The sequence below is a fragment of the Typopeltis vanoorti genome, chromosome 11 (assembly GCF_054136105.1).
Source record: "Typopeltis vanoorti isolate ZY-2024b chromosome 11, IOZ_Tvanoo_1.0, whole genome shotgun sequence".
Lineage (NCBI taxonomy): Eukaryota > Metazoa > Arthropoda > Arachnida > Uropygi > Thelyphonidae > Typopeltis > Typopeltis vanoorti.
This window is the reverse complement of record NC_143559.1, coordinates 111,986,403-112,011,826: the sequence shown is the minus strand read 5'-3', so window position 1 is coordinate 112,011,826 and position 25,424 is coordinate 111,986,403. Positions and strand designations below refer to the sequence as shown.

The 25,424-nt window shown below is 35.7% G+C and overlaps 1 protein-coding gene across 3 annotated transcripts in view; it reads left to right on the top strand.

Annotated features, from left to right (window-relative positions):
- Positions 1-25,424, top strand: part of LOC150101947 (DNA-binding protein P3A2-like) — a 224,591-nt gene that overhangs the window by 120,518 nt on the left and 78,649 nt on the right. For all 3 annotated transcript variants that reach the window (XM_090400040.1, XM_090400038.1, XM_090400039.1), the window contains 2 exons: positions 5,881-6,039; positions 17,259-17,441. In XM_090400040.1, coding sequence (XP_090256166.1) covers positions 5,881-6,039; positions 17,259-17,441 — 342 coding nt within the window. The remainder of the gene's footprint in view (positions 1-5,880; positions 6,040-17,258; positions 17,442-25,424) is intronic.

Here is a 25,424-nt window from a genome sequence, read left to right as displayed (position 1 = left end):
TATAACTTCAACAGATAGCATGCTCCTTTAACCGATAGCATTCGTCGTATCCAGATTTATCTGGACGTCTATAGACGTCCTGACCTGTAAGGGGGGGAGGGTTAAACGAGGAGAAACTGGTACAATTAATTGATGACGTCGAACCAAATGGCGGGGAAAGTTCTGCCAAAGATTATAATCTTTGGCAGAACTTTTTTTTTAAGTATTTTTAAGTATTAAAAAAGTATCTCCTCCTCTTTGGCACCTTTACTATCCTGGTGCCTGTGTGCATCACACACATTGCACATATGGCCGGCGTGCCCCTGTATCCCCGATGTGGAATTGGAAAGACATGGATAACACTGAACAGGATTCGTACACCACAGAAGATGTGCAAGCTTTCTGTACAAGTGGAGGAAAATTCCCTCACCAGAGTGTGACTGTGGACACCCGAACCAATCAATCCATCATATTTGCATTGAGTGCAGTCTTCGCGCATATACGGGTCAAAGGAGCGACTTCCTAGAGGCGATACTGCCTTCTATAGACTGGATCAGAGAACATGATCTTAACTTATAAGTGCTTTGTCCGTCAAACGTGTAACTGCCTGTTTTACTGTAATTTATCATTTACACTTTTTTTTATTTTACTTTTTACATATCTGTACCCATTTTTGTAAATGTACTTTTATAACTTTATGTAGATTGCCATACGATAAACAATAAATAACCTCCTGGTAGGGTTACTGTTGGGAAGAAAACAAAAACATCACACACACACACTTAGTAATCTATAGTTTATTTGACATCTGAAACAACTATCGTTCAAAGATTTGAACCGTAGGTCTGATGTCAACAGAAACTGCACTTTCTCGCGATAGTTTAGGCTTCTGTGCAGTCAGTCGAAATTATCAATTTATTGTTTTTTTCCTTAACACTAGATATCACTCTTTCTAGAGATGTAGAATGATGCTAAGCTGCAAACTAACTTTAACTAGGCAAAATAGCTGAAAATATCACAACATTTTCTGCAAAAATGGCATGGTGCCGTAAACGAATTCATTTTTTATATTTAAAAAGATATCCCAACTAATGTAATTCTGATTTATATATGTGGTCTCTTTGCTTTGAGTTTACTTAGGTAGGGTGATATCGATGTTTATTCTTCTTTCCATCAATTTATTATTTCATAGCAAACACTCTCTCTCGTTTCATTTTGGTTGCCTAAGAAATATTGATGTTTATTTTAATTTTCTAAATTTAGGGGAAAAAAAAAGATTACAAGCATTTATACATCCAGTCTATTTTTGACATTCGTGCATCATGGTACGTGAAGAAATTTCATAGTGAATGCTTTGCTTTCTCTGTTAAAAATGTGGCTAATATTCCTTTCTTAATTAAGTTCATGTATTTCAGTAATGTAAACTTGCTTACTACAAAACTATATATATATATAACGTTTTTTAACTTGGGTATATTATGTACTCAAGATATCATCATCATCAAATTCCTGCCATATACCCACAAGGGGGTGTACAGGATATGATAGTACTACATGAAAAAATTATATCATTACTAACTTCCTATCTACAATTTTCCTCCAAATCAGTCTGTTACTTGTCAAGACTCCAACATTATCAGATCTTATATTTCTATCGTCTAAGGCACTTTGTACCGTATCAATCCACCTATATCTTGGTCTTCTTCTGGGTCGTTTTGCTGCCAACCTGGCAGAGAACACTTGTTTTGCTAATCTTCCCTCGCCCATTCTGTTTAGGTGACCATACCACCTGAGATTAGCTCTGTTAACGCATTCCTGGATGCTGACAATGTCAAGTTCTTTCCTAATATCCTCGTTTTTAATATGATATTGCCATTGATGCCATCTGTTCATGCCTATAATCTTTCTCAGGACTCTCATATCTGCGGTCTCTAGTCTTTGGTCAAGTGTTTTACTTCTGACCCAGCTCTCATATCCATAAGTTAAAACTGGTTTGAACACTGTCTTGTATACAGGTAATTTAGTGTTCCGACTAATTTCTCTCTTATTCCATATGTATTTATTCAATTGACTTCCCACCATACCAGCTTTGCTAATTCTGTATTTAATTTACCATCTTCAGAAAAAATCGCGCCTAAGTAGCTGAAATGTTTTACTTGTTCCACAGGTTCTCCATTCATAACACAGTTGACATTTTCAAGGATTCTGCCTATTTTCATTGTCTTTGTCTTTTTATTGCTGACCTTCATACCATATCTATTACAACAGCTATTCAATTTAGTCAGAGAATCTTGCAGACTTGTAGCAGATTTATTTAGAAGTATAACATCATCTGCATAAAGCAAAGAGCTGACATTAACATCTCCAATTTTTATATCATGTTTAATACCACTTTCCTTCATAATGTGATCCATATAGATAATGAGTAACAGAGGGGATAATGTACATTCTTCTCTCACACCAGATTTAACATTAAACCATCTTCCTGTTTTTCTTTCAATTCTAACTGCTGACTTACAACTCAAAGACTAAGTATTGCTTGATATAATGCTCCATTGACACCATATAACTGCAGCGTATTGAATAGCTTCTCTCTTGGCACCTTATTATATGCCTTTTCCAAATCGACAAAACTTAAATACAGATCTTTGTTATATTCCCATGCTTTCTCGACTATTTGTCGTAAAGTGAAAATCTGATCCTGACAGCCTCTATTTGACCTGAATCCAGCTTGTTCTTCACCAAGCTTTTCTTTCACAATTCTTCTCAACCATTTCTCAAGTATACTTGCAAAGATCTTGCCAGGAACACTCAGTAGGGAAATACCTCTGTAATTCTCACATTCAGTTTTGTTTCCCTTTTTATATATGGGTACTATGAGAGCTCTACACCAATCATCGGGAATTCGTCCCTCTGTCCAGGCATTTTGAACTATGCAGTGCAGCCACTGTAAGACTTTTATACCACCATACTTCAGCATTTCTGGTCGAATATCATCTACTCCAGCTGCCTTTCCACATTTCAAGCCTTTGATGGCTTTTTCTACTTCAAGTATGGATATGTATTCGTGCCTGGTCAGTGTTTTTTTACCACTGTGCTGTCATCACTGCTTGTTTCATTTAGCAGTTTTTCAAAGTAATTACTCCATACTTCAAGGATATCTTTTTCTCCAGTTTTCATGTCAACTTTATCATCTGTAACTCCTTTTACAGCACTCTTTCCTTCATTCCTAAGCTTCTTCAACAACCTCCAGAATATTTTGCCACATTCTTGATATTTATTTTCTATATTCTTGCTAAAGTCCTCCCATGACTTTTGTTTAGCATTCGTCTCTATATTCTCTAAGAGCACAAGCTGACTTATTTGACAGGAACTTTTGATATGCTTTCTTCTTTTCCTTCACTGCCTCTTTAACGTCCTGTGTCCACCAGGGAGTTCTGATTTTTTTTATCCTTGCAGACAACCTCACCACATGCCTCTCTGGCAGAATCAGTCAATGTTTTTTTCAAGGATTGCCACTGAATCTCCAAGGTTTGATTCCTGTTTTCACTCTTTCATTTTTTCTTCAATAATCTTTGTGTATTTTAGTCTACAGTTCACATCTGAGAGCTGCTCAACTTTTATTCGCTTTAAAACTTTCTTACATGTTATTCTTTTCAATATGAAATTCAATTTTATCCTGCTCAAGACTAAATAGTGATAACTTCCAATTTCAAATCCTCTGTACACTCTGGTGTCCTGCACCAGGGAGAAAACATCACTATCAACAATAACATAGTCAATGAGGCTTTTCTTATTCCTAGCCTCTTCTCTCCATGTGAATTTGTGTACATTTTTATGTTGGAACATGGTGTTAGTAATAACCAGTCCATGTCCTGAGCAGAAATCCAACAGATATTTGCCATTATTATTAGCTTTGCTCTTTTCTCCAAATTTTCCCAAAATATTTTTGTATGTCTCATAATCATTTCCTACTCTGCTATTTAGATCCCCAACAAGGACCAACTTTTCCTTTTTCATTGTGTCAGTTGCTGTTTCTAAAGCCTCAAAAAATTCCTCCACTTCTACCTTAGTAGTACCTTCTGTGGGACCGTAGGCACAAATAAGTCTCATTGTCCAGTTCCCCATTCTCATATTTGCCCACATTACTCTACTTGATACTGACTGCCATTCAAGAAGATTAGCCTCGTATTTTGTGTTGAATACTATGGCTACTCCTTCTTTTCCTTAATTGTCATTGCCTGAATATAACATTTTGTATTTATTGCTCAGAAAGATCTCACCAGTTTTGGTCTTTTTTGTTTCAGTCACCCCTATTATGTCGATCTGGTGCTTATCTAATTCCTCAGCTAACTCCATTTCTTTGCCATTCAGGCTTCTTACATTGATAGTACTGATCTTTAACTCTGGTGATGTTGAGTTGGGGTTTATTTTCAGATTTGTTCCAGTAGCTGACTTTTTGCTGTTCGTTCTGGTTTCCTGGCGAAAACAACGGGGGCATTGTTTAACCAGGCGACGCCCCAGCCAGCTCAAGATACCAAATCATTTTATATAAACTTGGTTTTAATCCTATTTCCCGAGTAAGCAAACAGACAAGAAAGTCAAGTTTGCACCTGCAAGTAGTGCAAGTTCAAGGCAACTCTTGGTAGTGCCAGTCGAGGCAACTCTTGGTAAAGGTGGATAAAGTTCTGATCACTTTTCTTAGTGTGTATAATACTAATATACTAATAACTAACTAATATATAATATATATAACTATATATATATGTATAATATAATATATATAATAATATATAACTAAATAATAACTAATAAAAAGTAATATACTTCTAAAGTATACTAAGAAAAGTGATCAGAGCTTTATACCACCTTTACCACGAGTTGCCTCGACTGGGGCCAGGCCTGGCGAACATGGTGTTTGAGGTAATATTGAAATCCCAAGTTGTATATTGTCTGTTGGATTTCATAAGCAGGTGCATTGTCCTGCAAAAGCAACACGCCTCTGCTTAGTTTCTCGAACCGATTTTCCTTCAATTCCTTCAGATCTGCTGTAACAGTTTCACCTTTCTTGAGGTAAGGTAAGGATTACACCATCCATATCCTAAAAGACAATGGCAAGAACTTTCCCTGCTGACTGTTTGGTTCGAAACTTCTTTGGCCATGGAGAATCTTTGTGTCTCCACTCCATTGACTGTTGTTTGTTCTCTGGGTCATAGTGACGAAGTTATGTTTCATCAACGGTTAGATTATGAGCTAAAAATTTCACGAGGATGAAATCCCTTTATGAAATGTTCTTTTAACATCTCAACTATATCCGCCTCAGTGGATATCATTCACTGCAACCAGTATGCCCTGCCAAAAAATCGCTTTCTGAACGAAGTAGGATAAATAGTAGGATAATAAAAAGATATATACCTCTCAAAATAATCCAAAACAAACAAAAAAAAAAAAAATTGCACACACACACATTTTCGCCCCCACACGCCTTATAATTCATTTTTCGGTGAACTGTATTTTCGATGAATTGTGATTTTTCGATGAATTGTTGTTTTTCGATGAATTGTCTTTTCGATTAACTGCTCATCGGTGAATTGTCTTTTGATGAATTGCTTTTTCGATTAATTGTTGTTCGATAAACTGATTTTTGATGAATTGTTTATTCGGTAAATTGCTTTTTCGATGAATTGTTGTTAGATGAATTGCCTTCGATGAATTGTTGTTAGATGAATTGCCTTCGATGAATTGTCTTTCGGTAAAATGTTTTTCGATGAACTCTCCGGATACCATGAATCCAATATACAGACTTAACTTTATATTTATTCCATACTATATGCGTAAGTTATAGCTTACTATATCATAATTACATGTCAGAGAATATAGATTTTTAATTTTCACTTACAGGCACAGCTAAGGGCATTTATTCCCTTAATGCTTAAATATTCAACAGGAAGAGGAAAACCTGGCTGGGGAAAGGAATCTACCTTGCCAGTGTGGTGGCCAAGGGATTTACCATGGGCCAATGTGCGAAGTGATGCTAGAACAATGGAAGAAAAACACAAGGTAATCTTTGCATTTTTAGTTTGTTTTTTATTATTCAGAACAATACAAATACAGTCAAATTGATATGATTGGTGTGAAGGATTCATTTGATTGGAAAAATTATATTTTACAGTTTATTGAACTGTCCATATATATTTTCTTGATATTTTGTTTATATTCCACAGTTTGAAAAATGAGGTTCCTTCACAGACTGCAAATCCAGTTCTACAAAATGCAGAACTGTATTTGCAGTCAGTGAAGGAGAATTATTGATGTACCAAAAAAAAAAAAAAAAAAGTATAAAGAACAGGAACTTCTACTGTATCAGTAGAGTAGTGATGCAATAAAATGCAGTACACTATAAGGTGACTCAAAAGGACCCCCCCCCAAATGCAGTGAAATTGTACAAAAGGCCTTTGTAAAATATCTAAGCAAAATGGTTTGGAGATGTTATATCAAAGCTTAGGTTTATCTGAATATAACCCTTATTCTTCATTTTAAGAGTGAATAATTGTGCAAAATACTGTTTCCCCATTCATATTGGAATTAGGATTAAGTATAGACCATAATGCTTAATTACATAGTTTGTTTGTTTTTTTTTTTCAAAGTAAAATATGCAATTATCAGAACAAGCCTTTCAGTAACATGGGACAAAAGAGTTCCCATGATGCCAAAGATGCATGTATTGACATTATGAATAATCTTTCATCTACATGGTGATTTGTATATTTAATGATATTAAGAAATTTGTAGCATACATTTATAGTGGAGGATTAAGTAGTGTAAGACTGGGTTATGGTGTAGAGTGCCCTCCCATGATGAGTCCTTGATCTCTAGGAAGGCGTCACATAATAATAAATGAAGAAATTATTCATATCTTTAGTTTATTGAATTAAAAACTAAAAAAAAATGCAAATACATTATATACAAAGTGGCACTTAATGATAAACCAGTGATAACCTAAGTTTTTAATCAACATCCAGTTTCATTACACTGAAGTTATACAATACTGACATCATTCTCTGGATGAAAATCACTGTCTCTTTTATGTACTTTTAAAAAATTGGATATTTTTTACTTGTTGGTTTTGCATATACAGTAAAACTCTGTGTTTATGTTCCCGCAATTTATGTTTTCCTGCCATTTACGTCATTTTCCGTTGGTCCTGTTTTAAGGCCTATTCTTACGATATATTGTTTTCCTGCCATTAATGTGGACGTTATTTCCCGTAATTTGCATTTTTTTTTCCTCAGGTGGCAATACTGATTTTCGAATCGATTTCTGCAGAAATCTGCGCATTTTTGTTCCTAGATGACGTTGCTTTCAGCTGTAGTTTCGTTTTCACCATCATGGTGACTTGCACGCTTGCAGCAGTAATGTAGTGATGAGCGATACCGTGATTTTTCAATCACAGTACAAATTGATATTGCAGAATTTCTGCTATGTAATTTAACGTGTGAAAGTTGCGGTGGTAGATTATCCATGTTACTAACATGGATAATCCACCATGGAGAAAAAAGACAGAAAATGTATTTCGGTAGAAGAAAAGATGGCAATTCTGCGACGTGTAGATTGGCATGCCAGAACACGTGTGCATTTAGCAAAAGATCTTGGACTCTCCGTGTCCACTTTGAACATGATAGTAAAAAAACAGGTCAAGCATTGAACTCGATGCAAAGCAATCTGGCGCTATGTCAAAAAAACGAAAAGCAAAAACAATCAACAACTAAAGATTTTTTTAAATAGATAAATGTAAGTAATTGTAAATTCATATATTTTCAGTTATTAAATTTTGTAATCTAGTATGTAAACTCGCATATTAGTCATCTTTTAGCCCTTTTTTTAAATGTTTTTTTTTTATATTTCCTGCTATTTACACTTTTTTCTATCAGTCCCCTGAAAAGTGTAAAAAAAAAAAGGGGGTTTTACTGTATTACTATTCTTGCATTATTTTCTAAAGTGGCCACATAAATTATTAAACTCCCACTTACAAGACATTGGAATATAGATATATTTTACTGTATTATATTGTACATACAGTATGTGATTCAAACATATTCAAGAACCAGACTACAAACACCACTGTTTCATGTAACTTGTATTCGACCGGAAAAACATAAGATGAATGTTGTGTTGAAAGTAATCACTGTGTAAGTGAAAAATATTCAAAAAAGTATTATTTCTGGGAAAATTTCCCATGTTACTCCTCTTAAAAACTATTATTTTTATGGCTATTTTTGCTTTCTTTCTTTTAGGAGTGCCCTTTTTTTTTTTTTTTTTTTATAAAATCATTGGCTTTTTACTCAAGAAATCTTAGGATATTACAGATGTGTTTTAGAGACAAATATATGCAGAATAATAGAGAAAGAAAATTTGCACATACCTTGTTTGGTTGTCTTCACTCTGCAATGTGCATACTTCTGCTGTTAAAAGTGAAGGGGGAGTTTTGGAAAAGTTGGGGGGTGAGGCAAAGTGGGGAGAATTAATTTGAAAAAAACCCTGTTTTTTTTTAAAAATAATATATCCATATATTATTATTTTTAAGGCCGCTTTTTTGAGGAAGGGGAAGGGTTTATGGGAAAAGGGGCCAGGGAGAGAGTTAATGGGGTGCAAGCTGTTTCGACCATGTGTCATCGTCAGAACATCTTGGGATAAGTGTAGGCTATGTCATGTCGGCTTGGTGTTTCTACCTTTGAAGTGCTTGTGTTATCGCCTATAGGTCGGAGTTATGACCTAATTTTTATGTTGATAAACATAAAAATTAGGTCACAACTCTGACCAATAGGCGACAAGCACTTTAAAGGCAGAAACACCAAGCCAACATGACATAGCCTACACACTATCCCAACATGTTCTGACAATGACACATGGTTGAAACAGCTCGCACCCTGTTAACTCTCTCCCTGACCCCTTTTCCTATAAACCCTTCCCCTTCCTCAAAAAAAGCACCCTTAAAAATAATATTCAGCCTAACAGCTGAAGTATGCACATCGCAGAACGAAGACAACCAAACAACATCTAAACAAGGTGTGTGCAAATTTTCTTCCTCTATTATTCTGCATATATTTGTCTCTAAAACACATCTGTAATGTCCTAAGAATTCTTGAGTAAAAAGCCAATGATTTTATAAAAAAAAAAAAAAGAGTGGGGAGGGGGGCACTCCTAAATGAAAGGCAAAAATAGCCATAAAAATAATAGTATTCAAAAATATTATTATTATTAAGAGAGACCCAAGGTTGTTAGGGACTCATTGAGGGAGGCCACATATTACCTTCCCCAGCAGTCATACGTGTTCTTGAACTCATTCACATTATCTGCACTCACAATCCATTTTATTCATTCACGCACCACTCTGAGTGAAAAATCTAGCTCTCAACCCCCTTTTCAAGACATTCATTCTCAATTTCCAAGGATATCCTCTCATTTTTTCCCACTCTCGATAAAATAAAAAATTCCATCTACTGATATCCTTCATGATCCTTTCAGAGATTTGTAAGTCTCAATCATATCACTTGTCTTTGTCCTGTTTTCTCCTTTCTCCTGTTCTTCATAATCATATTCCATAATCTCAATATCATCTTCAGCACTCTCTCCACTGTATCAGCATCACCACGAAAACTAAGAAACCACACTTGTGCACAGTAGTCCGAAAAAAACAAAATTTGATTCTTGTCATGACAAGAGGAATCTTTATTGGCTACCCATGAGTTAGTCAATAATCTCTCATGGAGGGGAAGGGTTTTTCTCCTAATGCAGATTTTTTTAAATTCTCGTACAGGCAAATCAGCCTAATCATTGTGATTAGGGGATTGTGTTGATGGTGGATAAGTAGTGTAGGAAAGGCAAGATAAGCAAACAGTGTGGAAGTTAGTTGGCTTGGTTAGGTAGAGTAACCATAGTTTTAAGGATTATTTTTACTTAATCCTTACAGATTAAGTAAAAGATAATCAAAATAAAGTTTAAAATATAATAAAAAAAATATTAGTCTACCTAGTATAAATGTACTATACACTTATAACTTTTGTGGGTGGAACGCACACTCACAAAATCCGAGTGTGTTTTTAATTGTGCACGTGTATGTGTGTGTGTCTGTAGCTGAGCATTTATTTTATAGGTCTATATCAAATTCTAAAGGTGTACCCTCATATGGTTGATACTATGATAATCATAATAATGTAAACATAATCATGTAGTACTAGCATCCTACCAACAATTTTCCTTTAAATTAATCTGTTATTTGTCAGGACTTCAATTTTGTACTGTTTTATATTTTGGTTTTTTAGGGCACTTCTGACTGCATTGATTCAGCCAGGTGTTTGTCTTACTCTTGTCATCAGATACCTGTTTTGCTAACCTTTCTAACCCATTCTGTTTAAGTGACCATACCACCTTAGATTAGCTCTGTTCATATATTCCTGAATGTATGATTCAGGAATGAATAATCTCAGATTCCTAATATCTTCATCTTTAATGTGATGCTGCCTGAATTGATGCTACCTGTTCAGAGGAAAATTATGTTTAAGTAAATTAATAGTATCTGTCAAAGGAATGTTTGTGAAAAAGAGATACTATATCACATAATATCTGAAGGTTTTCTAAATGAAGATTACAAATATTTGTTTTAAAACCTAAAGAGTTCTTGATAGGAGTGCCATGGAACGCACATACACAAAATCCGAGTGTGTTTTTAATTGTGTGTGTGTGTGTGTGTGTGTGTGTTAAGGGTCAAAGCTGTATAACTGAGAGGAGACCTCCACATAGCCTTTAAAGGAATGTGGAGAACCGACCAGGGCTTCTGACCTAATGTCCAATTCTCACCTTCTCGTGGTGCACCCTGTCAGGCATCTACCTGGATACTGAACGAACGAGGATGGGCTGGCAATTTGGGATTTAGCCGACCAAATTGTATTCTTATTGGATTAAAACCACAATATTAAATGATGGTACAACATGATAGAATTTCATGCTGGCCGGGGCGTCGCCCGGTTAAACAAGGCCCCCGTTGTTTTAGCCAGGGAACCAGGGCGAACAGCGAGAAGTCAGCTACTGGAACAAATCCTAAAACACACCCCAACTCAATATCACCAGAATTGAAGATTGGTACTATCAACATAAGAAGCCTGAATGGCAAAGAAATGGAGCTAGCTGAGGAATTCAGCTAGCTCCATTTCGACATACCAGATCAACATAATAGGGGTGACTGAAGCAAAAAAAAAAACAAAACTAGTGAGCTCTTTCTGAGCAATAACAAAATGTTATACTCAGGCAATGACAATCAAGGAAAAGGAGTAGCAGCCATAGTATTCAGCACAAAATACGAGGCTAATCTTCTTGAATGGCAGGCAATTTCAATTAGAGTGATGTGGGCAAATATCAGAATGGGGAACTGGACAATGAGACTTATTTGTGCCTATGGTCCCACAGAAGGTTCTCCTAAGGTAGAAGTGGAGGAATTTTTTGAGGCTTTAGAAAAAGCAACTGACACAATGAAAAAGGAAAAGTTGGTCCTTGTTGGGGATCTAAATAGCAAAGTAGGAAATGATTGTCAGACATACAAAAATATTTTGGGAAAATTTGGAGAAAAGAGCAAAGCTAATAATAATGGCAATACTTGCAGATATATGTAAGTTCAGTTCACTTTAACCTTGGTATTCCAGGTCTACCTACTCACTGATGAGACCACAATAAAGGTCAAAACCGGTCTGGGTAGTGACCTCTCCTCATAATGTAAAACAGTAATACATCTCCTAGGTGCTGCGTTTTACATTACGAGAAAATATTAAGGATAGTGATAGAGCTTGCTCCATCTTTTGCAACGAGTTGTCCTAGTGTTGTACTACCCAGGTGATCACTTACGCCTGGACTCGCCAATAGTTCTTCGGCATGAAACTCTTAGATTTCAATGGATTTCGATCTCCGAGTTTTATATCCGGCTTTAAAATAAAATAATGAGGGATTTATTATCCCCTTAACTTAATTTACGCCACCAGAAAAATAGCCTCTTGGCTCTTTATCATATACAGACATTATTCAAGAAAAAATGAAAGAGTTTGAGAACAGGAATCAAACCTTGGAGATTGAGTGGCAAGCTCTGAAGAAAACATTGATTGATTCTGCCAGAGAGGCATGTGGTGAAGTTGTCTGCAAGTATAGAAAAATCAGAACCCCATGGACACAGGAAGTTTAAGAGAGTGAACATGGGAAAGAAGAAACCATATCAAAAGTTCCTGGCAAATAAGTCAGCTTGTGCTCTTAGAGAATACAGAGACAAATTTAAGAAAGCTAAACACTGTGTAAAACTAGCTAAACAAAGTCATGGGAAGACTTTGGTAAGAACATAGAAAATAAATATGAAGAAGGTGGCAAGATAATCTGGAGATTGCTGAAGAAGCTCAGAAATGGAGGAAAGAGTGCTGTAAAAGGAATTAGAGATGATAAAGGTGATATTAAAACTGGAGAAAAAGATATCCTTGAAGTATGGAGTAATTACTTTGAAAAATTGCTAAATGAAACTAGCAGTGATGACAGCACAGTGATAAAAAAACACTGACTGGGCATGCAATCAGGAATATATATCCATGCTTGAAGTAGAAAAAGCCATCAAAAGTCTGGATGTGGAAAGGCAGCTGGAGTATATGATATTAGACCAGAAATGCTCAAGTATGGAGGTATAAAGGTTTTACGGTGGCTACACTGCATAGTTAAGAGGGCCTGGACAGAAGGACAAATTCCAGACGATTGGAGTAAAGCTCTCATGGTATCCATATATAAAAAGGGAAATAAAACTGATTGTGAGAATTACAGAGGCATTTCTCTACTGAGTGTTCCTGGTAAGATTCAAGCAAGTATACTTGGAAAAACAGCTGAGAAGGATTGTGGAACAAAAGCTTGGTGAAGAACAACAAACTGCATTCAGGCCAAATAGAGGCTGTCAGAATCAGATCTTCACTTTACAACAAATAGTTGGGAAATCATGGGAATATAACAAAGATCTGTATTTAAGTTTTGTAGATCTGGAAAAGGCACATGACAAGATGCCAAGAGAGAAGCTATTCAAAACGCTACAGCTATATGGTGTCAATGAGGCATTATCAAGAAATATTTTGTTTTTATTTGAGTTGTAAGTCAGCAGTTAGAATTGAAGGAAGTACAGGGAGATGGTTTAATGTTAAATCTGGTGTCAGACAAGGATGTACATTATCACCTCTGTTATTCATTATCTATATGGATCACATTATAAATGAAAGTGGTATTTAACCTGATATTAAAATTGGTCAGATCCTTGATTTATGCGAATGATGTTATACTTCTAAATAAATCCACTACAAGTCTGCAAGATTCCCTGACTAAATTGAATAACTGTTGTAATAGATATGGTATGAAGGTCAGCAATAACAAGACAAAGATAATGAAAATAGGCAGAAGCATGGAAAATATTAGCTGCATTGTGAATGGAGAACCTATAGAACAAGTAAAACATTTCAGCTACTTAGGCACGATTTTTAGTGAAGATGGTAAATTAAATATGGAAATAGACAACAGACTCGACAAAGCTGGTATGGTGGGAAGTCGACTGAATAATTTATATGAAATAAGAGAGAAATTAGTGAAAACACTAAATTAGCTGTATACAAGACAGTGTTCAAACCAGTTTTAACTTATGGATCTGAGAGCTGGTTTAGAAGTAAAACACTTGACCCAAGACTAGAGACAGCAGATATGAGAGTCCTGAGAAAGATTAGAGGCGTTAACAGATGGCATCAATGGCAATATCATATTAAAAACGAGGATATTAGGAAAGAACTTTACATTGTCAGCATCCAGGAATGCATTAGCAGAGCTGATCTCAGATGGTATGGTGCTTAAACAGAATGGGCGAGGAAAGTTTAGCCAAACAAGTGCTCTCTGCCAGGTTGGCAGGAAAAAGACCCAGAGGAAGACCATGATATAGGTGTATTGATATGGTAAAAAGTGCCTTCGAAGATAGATATATAAATATAAGATCTGACAATGTTGTAGCTTTGACAAGCAGCAGGCTGATTTGGTAGAAAATTGTAGGTAGGAAGATAGTAATGATGTAAATTTTTCATGTAGTACTATCATATCCTGTACACCTCTTGAGAGTAAATGTCAGGAAATGATGACGAGTTCTTGATATGAGAAGCAGATTTTTTTTTTTTTATTTAGTAAAGGAAGATAACCTAGATAAGTATTTAGAAACTTTACATGTAGGGCAATCTACTACTGATCTTAATGAAACACCTGGTTTATGGATCTTGAGAAGACCATATAATCTGGTTAGCATAAAAATTTAAAATTTTTTATTTAATTCTTCATCCCAGCTAAAGATGTTATCAGTCATATTATTGATTTTATTAATTTGGCTAGATGTTGGATCAGATGAGAGGGGACAATAAGTAGAGAAATCAGGAATCATTAAGGAAATCCTTCTAAAATAAACTTCTTTGTTTTAGTTAGCTTTGGTCAGGTAATAATAATAATTCTTCTTCTTTAGAGAATTAAGTGCTTTAAATTCTGAAGGTATTAAGTTAAAAAGTGATAGTTTTGCTTTGAAGAGAATCATGGCTGTTTGAAAGTGGACTTTGTTGGCAGTCTCAGAAGTAACTGAACATAAACCTCTGTCTATAAGATGAAAATAACCCATAATAGAATCCATAATAGATAACCTACTCGGACAGATCATGTATTCATAACCTTTGGCTAATACAGAGATCTCTTCCTGAATAAGAGGATGTACTGATAAATTTACTAGCAACTTATCCCAGTTGCTTGTAATATTAGATCAAGATTGAACTATAGAGCATGACTATTAAATTATATTTTTGTATAAGAGAGAGATACAGATAGAGTTGAAACTCGTTTGTCAGAATTCAAGGAAATATGTAAAACTATATTTAAAAACTTTGTGGATAACACCATTGAGATGGGATCCTAAGAGATTGATAACAATTAATTAAACAAAACTGCATTTTTGAAAATTATGGAGACAACTACCGTGTTTGAATAAAAACTTTAGTTTAATATAACTAAAATCTACATTTGACATTTTGACCTTTATGTCAAGGTCATCTTCTGGAGCACACAACTATACACAGAAAACAAGCTACATTACAATCAAACTGGTTTGTTAAAGATACTGACCAACCACTACAACAATTGTTGGCCTGACCTCTGGTGGAAAAACAAAAAAAATTATACATAGACGCTAGTGTCCTATTATTAGTGTTATCTGTTGGTTGTAGAAATACATTGGGCGCAACAACAAGTATCTATCTATATACATATATTAACATCATGTTATACCTGTACATTCCAGCCAGTTGGTATGGAATGGTTTCTAATACTAGTTGAAGATTGGCTAGAGTCCTGACTTATGGTGGATCTTATATATTTGGTAGGCTGAATGTGTGCCATCCAAATCCTTGGAATTTTCATGCCATCTTTGTTGTTGATATTTGGGTGGTTTATCAGGATTTCACAGGCTTCCTTAAAGTTCCTTTCATACCAGGTTTTTGTGTGGTGTAAAGAGCGGGTGCTTTTCCAGTTGATTTGGTGTAAGGTGTTGACCGCGTGGTCTGAGAGGCCTGCTTCACCATAATGGTTATATTTAATGTGTCTAATGTGTTCTTTCTTGCGTATAAGGATTGTCCATCCTGTTTCACCAATGTACAGTAAGTTACAGGTGCAGCGGATGCAATAGACTCCAGGATGTGCTAATGGGAGGAGAGGATCCTTAGAGGAGTTGAATATGGTTTTAAGTTTAGTGGGTGGTTTAAAGGTGGCATTGAGGTTATAATGTTGTATGATATTGTTGATTTTTTTCTGATAACCCTTATGTATGGGGTGGCTATGGTTTTACTGTAATCTAGATTCGTTTTTGTTGTTGTTTTATGGAGTATTTTATTAATAGTATTTTTGTTATAGCCATTATTTATGAATGCATCGCTGATGATTTTTAGTACCTGTTTCAGGGCTTGCTGGTTAGACCAAATTGTTGTAGCTCTGTTTTTAAGGGTGTTAATGACTCCATATTTTTGTGATGAGTGGTGGTATGAATTAGCATATATGTATTGGCCAGTGTGTGTCAGTTTTCGGTAGACCGTGAAGGATAGACTGCCTGAAGGAAGTCTGTTTGTATAGAGTGGTATACAAAGATAGTAGCTGTGAGGCCTTTCTACCCTGACTGAATTTAAACAGATCTAATAGTCTTTGGTTATCTCCTTTATGGGAAATATTATTGTATCAACCTGAACTTGCAACCTCAACAGCCACTGTCCATCTCAACTGCTTAAAGTACATATTACACAGCTCATTCCACCACAAGGGCAGTACTTGTGCATCCATCAGAACCGACATACCATGCCAAAGACTGCAAATTCTTGAATCCCCACTGTTTGATCTGCTTTGGCTCAAAATTGTTCTATCAAAATCAACCTGCCCTTTTCATATGCTCTCTCTCTCTCTTTGTTGCTCTCCAAACTCCAACCACTCTGACCTCTTCAACTATTTCTCTCTCTCTCTAAAGCTTGACTTTCTGCAGACAAAATACCCCAATATTTGAGGTGCATGTACCCAATGCACATGACTGTTCTCAAGGTCATTTTATTCTCAGTCTTTGCTGAGTGTGTGTCTTTAAAGTGCATTAGTATAATGCTAGCAGCACATAGTTTTCTTTCCAAAAAGTTCAACATGAATTATAACAAATTTCTGAAACATCCCAACTGAACTCTATACATTGATGCTATTTTAAAGGAAATGAACTGGAGCAAACTATTGAATATAATAACCTATTATTATGGTCCCTCTGAGTTTGCTATAATGAAAATCAGCTGTATGTCAGATCGAATTTGGACTGTGGTAATAGAAGAATATAACTACAGAATTTAAGTTGTTCTAATCTCCTCACACAGTAATAACAATGATCAGGGAACTGCAATATCTGAGTGGATACTTGTGAACCATCAAATTTGATTCAGTGGTTGACTGTCATCACTGCTTTATACTGGACTTGTTCAACATTTTGTTTTCCTCTTCATTTTTATCTATTTTTATTATAATGGTTGAAAAAATGTTTCTAGTTAGTCTCTACAACTTTCAACATTGCATAATGTTTGTATATTGTAATATTTTTATATATTGTACCACACTTTGTTTGCTTGAAAAAATATATAGTTTCATTTAAATCAGTTTCTGCTGGAAGAAATAATATTTCATTTTAGGTTTCTTGGACATATGCTCTACGTCAAATAGTCATTAACTGTTATAAGTATCATGGACGGGAAGATTTACTTCCAGCGTTTACTGAAGATGATGACAAACAAAGGGTGAAAGCTGCTACCAGCCACCTTTCCTCAGTATGTGTATCCTCTCCTCTCTCTACGGATTCCCCTCTTCATGCCAGTGTAAGTTTTTTGTCCTTATAGCTGACAGCTAATCTTTTTACAACTAACTGTTTTCAAAAATTCCTTTAAAATGATTTGAATTTTGCAGAGATTTAATGTTGTGCTAAATGCAGTATCATTAATTAAGCTCTTATAAATTAATTTAAAATTTTAATTTTATTAAAATTTATGTTTAGGCCAGTACTTTTAAACGATAGCCACTTGCAAAACTGCACTGTTGGTGTCTCTTATAATTTGTTTTCATTATAACATTTACTATATATATTATAAACTAGATGCTTCTTGCTTTACTCGATTGTCTTGTGTACCATCATATTTAATATTCAGGTTTTTAATATTGGACAAATAGAAAATACAGTTTTTAATGCCATTGTTCATTCATTAACCAAGTTGATGGTTAGTAATAGGAAAACAATTGGAAGGTGAAGACTAAGTATTATGCTGAAGGTTCTCAGTGTTCTTTATAGAGGCTGCAGCCTGTTATGAAAGAAGTGAAAGAAATGAGCAAACTTGGCTGTGAACATACTGAATTCTAGCCAGAAACATATCGCCTTGATCAGATTTCTACTTTAAAGCAAATGTCTGTGAAAGCTTGGAAAGATAAATGAATCTTTATTTGTTAGATCTAGAAAAGGGATACCATAAAGTGCCACATGGGGAAAGCTGTTAAAAACACAAAAACTGTGTGGTGCAAACAGACCTATATAGCATATACCTTACTTATAAGCATACTTGAAAAGAGGTTGAAAAAGATTGTGGAAAAGAAACTTGGAGAAGAACAAGCTGGGTTCAGGCCAAATAGAGGTTGTCAAGATCAGATTTTCACTTTAAGACAAATAGTTGAGAAATCGTGGGAATATGTCAAGGATCTGCACTTAAGTTTTGCAGATCTGGAAAAGGTATGTGACAAGGTGCCCAGATTCTCAAAATACTACAGTTATATGGAACATTATACAGAGCAATACATAGTCTATATTTGAGTTGTCAGTCAGCAATTAGGATTGAAGGAAATACAGGAAGATGGTTTGATGTAAAATCAGGGGTAAGACAAGGATGCACATTATCTCTACTCTTATTCATCATCTATATATGGATCACATTATGAAAGAAAGTTTTCTTAGGCCTGATATTAGAATTGGAGATGTCAAACATAGCTCTTTGTTTTATATGCAGATGCAAGTCTCTCTTTATGCTAGTGCAAATCTCCAGGATTCTCTAACTAAATTTAATAACAGCAGTAACAAATTTGGAATGAAAATCAACAATAAATAGACCAAAACTATGAAAATAGGCAGGAACATAGAAAACTTCAGCTGCATTCTGAATGGAAATCCTATAGAACAAGTAAAATATTTCAGCTATTGAAGCATAGTTTTTTAGTGAAAATGGCGCTTAAATCTGGAAATAGACAACCGAATAAGCAAAGCTGGTGTTGTGGATAGCCTGCTGAATAAATTTATATGAAATAAGAGAGAAATTAGTCAAACCACCAAACCAGCAGTATACAAAACAGTGTTTAAGCAGTTTTAAGTTATCCATCTTAGAGTTGAGTTTTGAAATAAAGCACTTGATCAAAGACTAGTGATCACAGGTGTGAGGGTTCTGAGAAAAATTAGGGGAGTGAACCAATGACATTAATATCAGAATCATATTAAAAATGAAGATATTAGAAAGGAACTTGACACTATTAGTATTCAAGAATGTGTAAGCAGAGCTAATCTAAGGTTGGTATGGCCACTTAAATAGAATTGGTGAGGAAAGGTTAGCAAAACAAGTGTTTGATCTCAAGATGGCAAGAAAGACACCCAGAGGAAGACCAAGGTCTAGGTAGATTGATTTCATCAGAACTGCCTTAGAAGAATGAAATGTTAGATATGACAATATTGGAGTGCTTACAAGTAATAGACTAATTTGGAGAAAAATTGTGGATAGGAGATTAATAATAATGTAAACTTAATCATGTAGTGCTGTCATAGTAACCTGCCTTGGGGGTATATATCAGGAAATTGATGATTTATTTAAGTCAGTAGTTTGAATTGAATGAAGTATATCATATTGTTCCACCCTTTATAATCTATTTGGAACAGAAGGAAAGTAGTGCTGAAACCTTATGTCCAAATAGGTGATGTTAAACTTGGTTATTTACTGCCCATAGTAGGGTAATATCTCATCTTCCATCCTATTTATATTTATCCTGCTTTTTTTTTTTCATTTTTTTTTTTTTCATGTTAAGCTCAGTGATCTGTCACAGCAAAGTAACTTGAATGTTTGAAACTCAATGCTCTGATAGAGCATTTAATCCTAAGTGCATTGTGTGTTATGGCTGTTTCATTGCATCTTCTCTTCTGGCCAATTTGTCTATTTTATGGGTTGAAAAACCTGAGTTTCTGAAAGAAAAAATGCTGCCACCGCTGTATACAACTGACTAACTCACATTAACTTGAAAAGCCCTGATAAAGGTTCTTCGTGTCAGGAGTTGAACTCATGTCTTTCCCACCAAAAGGCACCATCAAAACTGACAGAGCTATGGAGACTCGTCTATATATACAGGGTGTTTCAAAAGGGGGCTATACAACTTTGAATGACAAAGGTAAATAGCAATAGATGAAATTTTTATTACCGTGCAAATGTAGCGTAACACTTGAAGTTTCAGTAATTCTTCAGATGTCCCATCTGTAATCAATTTCCTGCCACACACACAGCATAGCATATCTGGCATAGCTTCATCAGTGGCAGTAGTAATTCTGGAATGCAGCTCATCCAAATTGGCTGGTAATGGTGGTACAAACCAAACATTCAATCTTTCGCAAAGCTCCACAAGAGAAAATCTAACAGTTGTAAGGTCAGGGGAATGCGGTGGCTCTGCCACAGGTGCCCTGCTATCAATTCATCTGCCTGAAATATGGGTGTCGAGGTACGACCTTACATCTGTCAGCAAACTTTTGTGACAGCTTGAAAAAGGGAAATAAAAGTAAGCCATCAAACTGTTATCCCATTGCTCTCACTTCACTACTTTTGAAAGTGATGGAGAAGGTCATTACCTTTAGTGTCTGCATTCACATATCATTGTTCTGTGATTCCTGATGATGGCAGAGTGTAATGTTGCTGAAATATTGGAAGCACTAATTAGTTATTATAATTAATATTTAGAATACGTTGTAATTTCCTGATAAATTATAGTTATGAACAGTGTTCAAGTCGGGTCTCTTCCTTCGTTACAACTATTTTCAACCTTTGTTATTATTATTATATCCTTTTATGCTACATCTACATTATACACTCAATCAGGTATAACGTGGTACCTCTGAGGGACAATGGAATTTCCTTGAAATCAAGACAGTATCAGAGTGTCCGAGATTTACCTCTCGTAAAACACCAAGAAATTTATTTGTTTCACTGCACCACTTAGCACTATTAGATTATTAATATTAACAACCAAGAGGTAATCTCAGGACAGTACTTAATGATACCTATCAACTCTGCAGACGTGGCCAAAATATACCCTTTTCTAATATCCCGCATAGGTTCGCATTAATATTTTATAAGAGGTGCATTGGATTCCAGAAATCACAGAAAGTCTTTGTTAGAATCAAAAGCAAGGTTTATTAATTCTCAAAAGTAGATACACTTAATAACATTAATTCAAATCCCATCTTAAGGGAGATCCATACAAAGCATAAAACATTCAAACACTACTATTATACTTATAACATATTATGTAGCAGCTATCTAAAGTAAGAACTATATTAACACTCTCTAATGTATTATTTATGTATTATTATCACAGTTATTCTATCACAGTTATTCTGTGCCCAACCTAACTTGTTTAGTAGCCTCTTGGATCAGTTTCCTCCTCCGCTGGTTGGTATTTTCCTCACCATCTCTTATTCCAACTTCCATGACTTCGTTCCATTCACTGGTACCCCTTTCTCCACAGTCGAGTTTGTATCTTATTCCACATAATGACAGAGTTCTGCTGCCAAAGTCACACGTGAACTTGTTTTTTTCCAAAAAATCAAGGCCCAGTATGACCTGGTCACCAGTGTCTGCTAATTCAGGAAGAATAAATATATCGTGTGGTGTTTACTGGGAAGCATGGTATGTGGATCGCCACCTTTGCCTTCAGTACAGATAAGAGTTCGACTCTTGCTATCCCCATGATCCTTGTAGGACTGCACAAACTTGTAAAGGCATCAGGAGGGGTGTTCTGGAATGCCTTAACTAGTTGCATGGGTATGACAGATATATGGGCTCCTGTGTCAAGAAGAAACTTACAGGGAACCCCTTCTACTATATAGCCTTCCACTAGGGAGAATGGTAGTCGTTTTCCTACTTCTGCCAGGGAAACAGTCTGCATTCTATAACCCCTTTCCACTATAGATTCTCTTCCTTTCAAACAGAGCAAGGGGGTTACCTTTTCCCTATAAGTGATTTGCTGTTCATTGTCTACAGGGATGGGGTTAGGTGTACTGCTGGACTCATTCTCTAATGCAGCTCTCAAAAGAGAGGTTTGGGTCATTTCCTCTATTCTCCTTTCCTGCTCTAGGGCGAGATTGAAGCACCCTTCAAATTCCTTGGCTCCCTTCTTAAAGATCACTCCCCTTAAATTATCTTTTAATCCTATTTTAAATTGTTGAAAGGCCAGCGATCTCAGATGGGCACCTTCCTCTGTATTTGATATCCTTACAGAATTTGAGATGGACAGTAGTCTGTTGAAGAAGCTGGTCACTCCTTCATTATCCCCTTGTATACAACTGTATAAATTTTTCAATGCCTGGGGAGTTCCCTTCTTCTGAGTGAATTTATCAATTAGTATTTTTTTAAATTTTTTGTAATCGGTCAATTTTCTTAAAGGGGGGGGGGGTGAACACATGAAGATCTTAGCCTTCCCTATTAGTTTACTTCGTATCAAGACCAGTAACTGAAAATCAGTCCATCTTCCAACTTTTCTTAGTTCTTCTATATATGAAAAAAACGAAATGATATCATCAGACTCTTTGCCTGAGAACTGGAGGAACACTTGTTGGGGGTTAATTCATCTAAAACACTCGTTGTCCTCCATTATTGAGCTACTTGTGGGGTTAGACATATTTGCCTCTAAGTTTACACAAATATAAAATCAGCCTTTGTTAAGAAATTCTGTTTGGAATCCGAAACCTGCTTACTGTGTTTTATATAAAGCACTTATTTCAGTTATATAACCCACATCCTACCGGCTGCGCCATTTATGTTGTAACGTTTCTTTGTCTTTTATTTACAACGGTTGTATTTTTTTTATTCAATCTTTTCTACCTAAACCTCCTTCTATATTAACCTTATCGGCTGCGCTATTTATGTCGTAACCTTTTCTTCCTTATTATAACTATCCTACTGCTGCACCATTTATGTTGTGTCGCTTCTTCTTATTCACACTTATTTTAAACCTTTGTTGCTTTATCTGTGTAATACACTATCGGGTAGCACGTGGTACCTCTGAGGGACAATGGAATTTCCTCGAGATAGAGGCAGTACCAGAGTATCAGAGTGTCTAAGATTTACCTCTTGTAAAACGCCAAGAAATTTGTTTCGCTGCGCCACTTAGCGCTATTAGATTATTAAACATTAATAATCAAGAGGTAATCTCTGGACAGTACTTAATGATACCCATCAACTCTGCAGACGTGGCCAAAATATACCCTTTTCAAATATCCCTTTTAATATCCCGCATAGGTTTGCATTAATATTTTATAAGCGGTGCATCGGATTCCAGAAATTACAGAAACTCTTTGTTAGAATCAAAAGCAAGGTTTATTATACTCAAAAGTTGATGCACATAATAACACTAAATCAAATCCCATCTTAAGGGAGTTTCAGACAAGGTGTATAAAATTCAAACACTACTATTACACTTATAAAATATTATACAGTAGCTTCCTAAAGTAAGAATTATATTAACCTTCGCTAATGCATTAATCATGTACTATTTTCACAATCAATCTAAGAGACTCTGTAGCTCTGTCAGAATACACAAGATAACATTCATATCTTTCACAATCTCTTAATATTATGCCAATTCTTTACTCTAAACATATCCTTGATTTCATTCAATATAATCATCATCATCATCATCATGACTCTGATGATGATGATGATGTTAGACTGTGATAAGATAGGAATCCATAAATTTCCACTCTATCACAATCTAACACCGCTCCCTCACGTATGGCTCCGTTACCTTTGGACTTCACCCCCCAACTGTTGAATTTGTGCTTGCATTCCATAATTCTTTTATACATGTTAATTTATAAAGCTCCGGTAATGTTTTACATTTTCAATATTAATTTTACCTCATTCGTGAATGGCACAAAATATATACTTATTTAACCTTTTCATAACAGAATATACTTGATATACATATACATAATACTTATTTTACACTTAGAGGCAATTTACAGTATTTATCTACCTTTTTTGTTTGGAAAAGCATGTTAGATTGTGATAAGATAGGAGTTCATAAAATTCCACTCTATCACAATCCAACAACAGTCAATGTATAAGCCATTCTACCAGAATTACCTTATCTTTTCTGCAGTACAGCCTCACAGTACTCTTTCCATCTGTATTTGATTTCCATTTTCTGTTAGTACTGTTCCATTCCTGTGTTTGATGATATTCAGTTTGGGCTTAAGCTTGTGCTCTTCACATTTATCAGCATAAAATTTTTCCTTGTCCTGCCTGGTGGCTTTTCTGACTTTTCTACATGATCTCTTATATTCTTCGGTTCCTGTGTTTCTCCAACCATCTCCTTTCGATCAGATTCCTTGCTGAATCTGATATCCATGGGCCTTGGTCTTCTAATCTGGCCTACATACATCTTGGCTGTATCCTGTATTATAACCGTGACTCCTTTCCAGAGCATTTCGGGTGAGTTCTCACTAGTCTTCAAAAGTGCATCCAACCATGTTGATGTTTCTTCTGTGAACCGACAGGATTAATCGGACATCCAGTCTAGTCAGATGGCCCTGACATGAAAGGTTTTGGAGTCTGTCTTACTTTGGCTTTTACTAATTGATGGTCTGTACTACAGTCTGCTCCAGGACAAGTATGCACATCAAAGATTCTTGTCTTCCACTGTTAGAGTGCCAGAGTGTTCTTGACGTGAGTATTGGTAATAACTAATCTGTTAGCATGGACAAATTCACAATCTTTCACCATGTGTATTGCATTCTCCCAGACCAAACCTGCCACACTCCGGCTTAACTTCATACTCTTTCTCACTTTTGCATTGAAGTCTGCTAAGATGAAAAGTACAACAATACTTGGTTGGCAGTTCAAAACAGTGTAGGTTTTTGTAGAACTCCTCACTCTCTTCATCAGGTCTATCTGTGCTGGGTGCATAAACTACCACAAATGATACGTTGATAGGATGAGCCTTAAGTCTAGTGGAAAGTATCCTGTCATTAATTGGATACTTTCCTGAAGTATCCAATTAATTAATCTCTTTCCTGAACTTTCCTCAGTACTTCAGCTACCCTGTGATGCTTTGTGTCACCTCTTGAATAAACAACTAGTTTACCATCCTGTCTTCTCTATTCTGTCTGGTCTATTGTAATTTCCAGGATGTCACTATTATACCTCTCCACTCTTTACAGACAGTATCAAGAAGTACCTTTAAGATTAATCTCATACCTTTTGTATTCCTCGTTGACAGTAACACTGAGTTGTGTTGGAGACTGTAATATACTTCTTAAGGAGGATCCTTTGCATAAGCTCCCCAAATGTGACAAATGACAATGTTCAATTGGATTGGTTGACAGAATAACCAATCAGAGCCTCTAGGTGCTATTGTCTCTAAGCTCACCCAGCCTCACCTCCTGAGTGGTTTAAAAATATTAGAACTCTAAGAATTTGTCCTCCTGCACCCTCTTTACATCTTTTCAAAGGGCTCAAAGGTGTATGTATGTATTTTGAAAGCACACCCGGGCTATTAATGTGATGTAATGT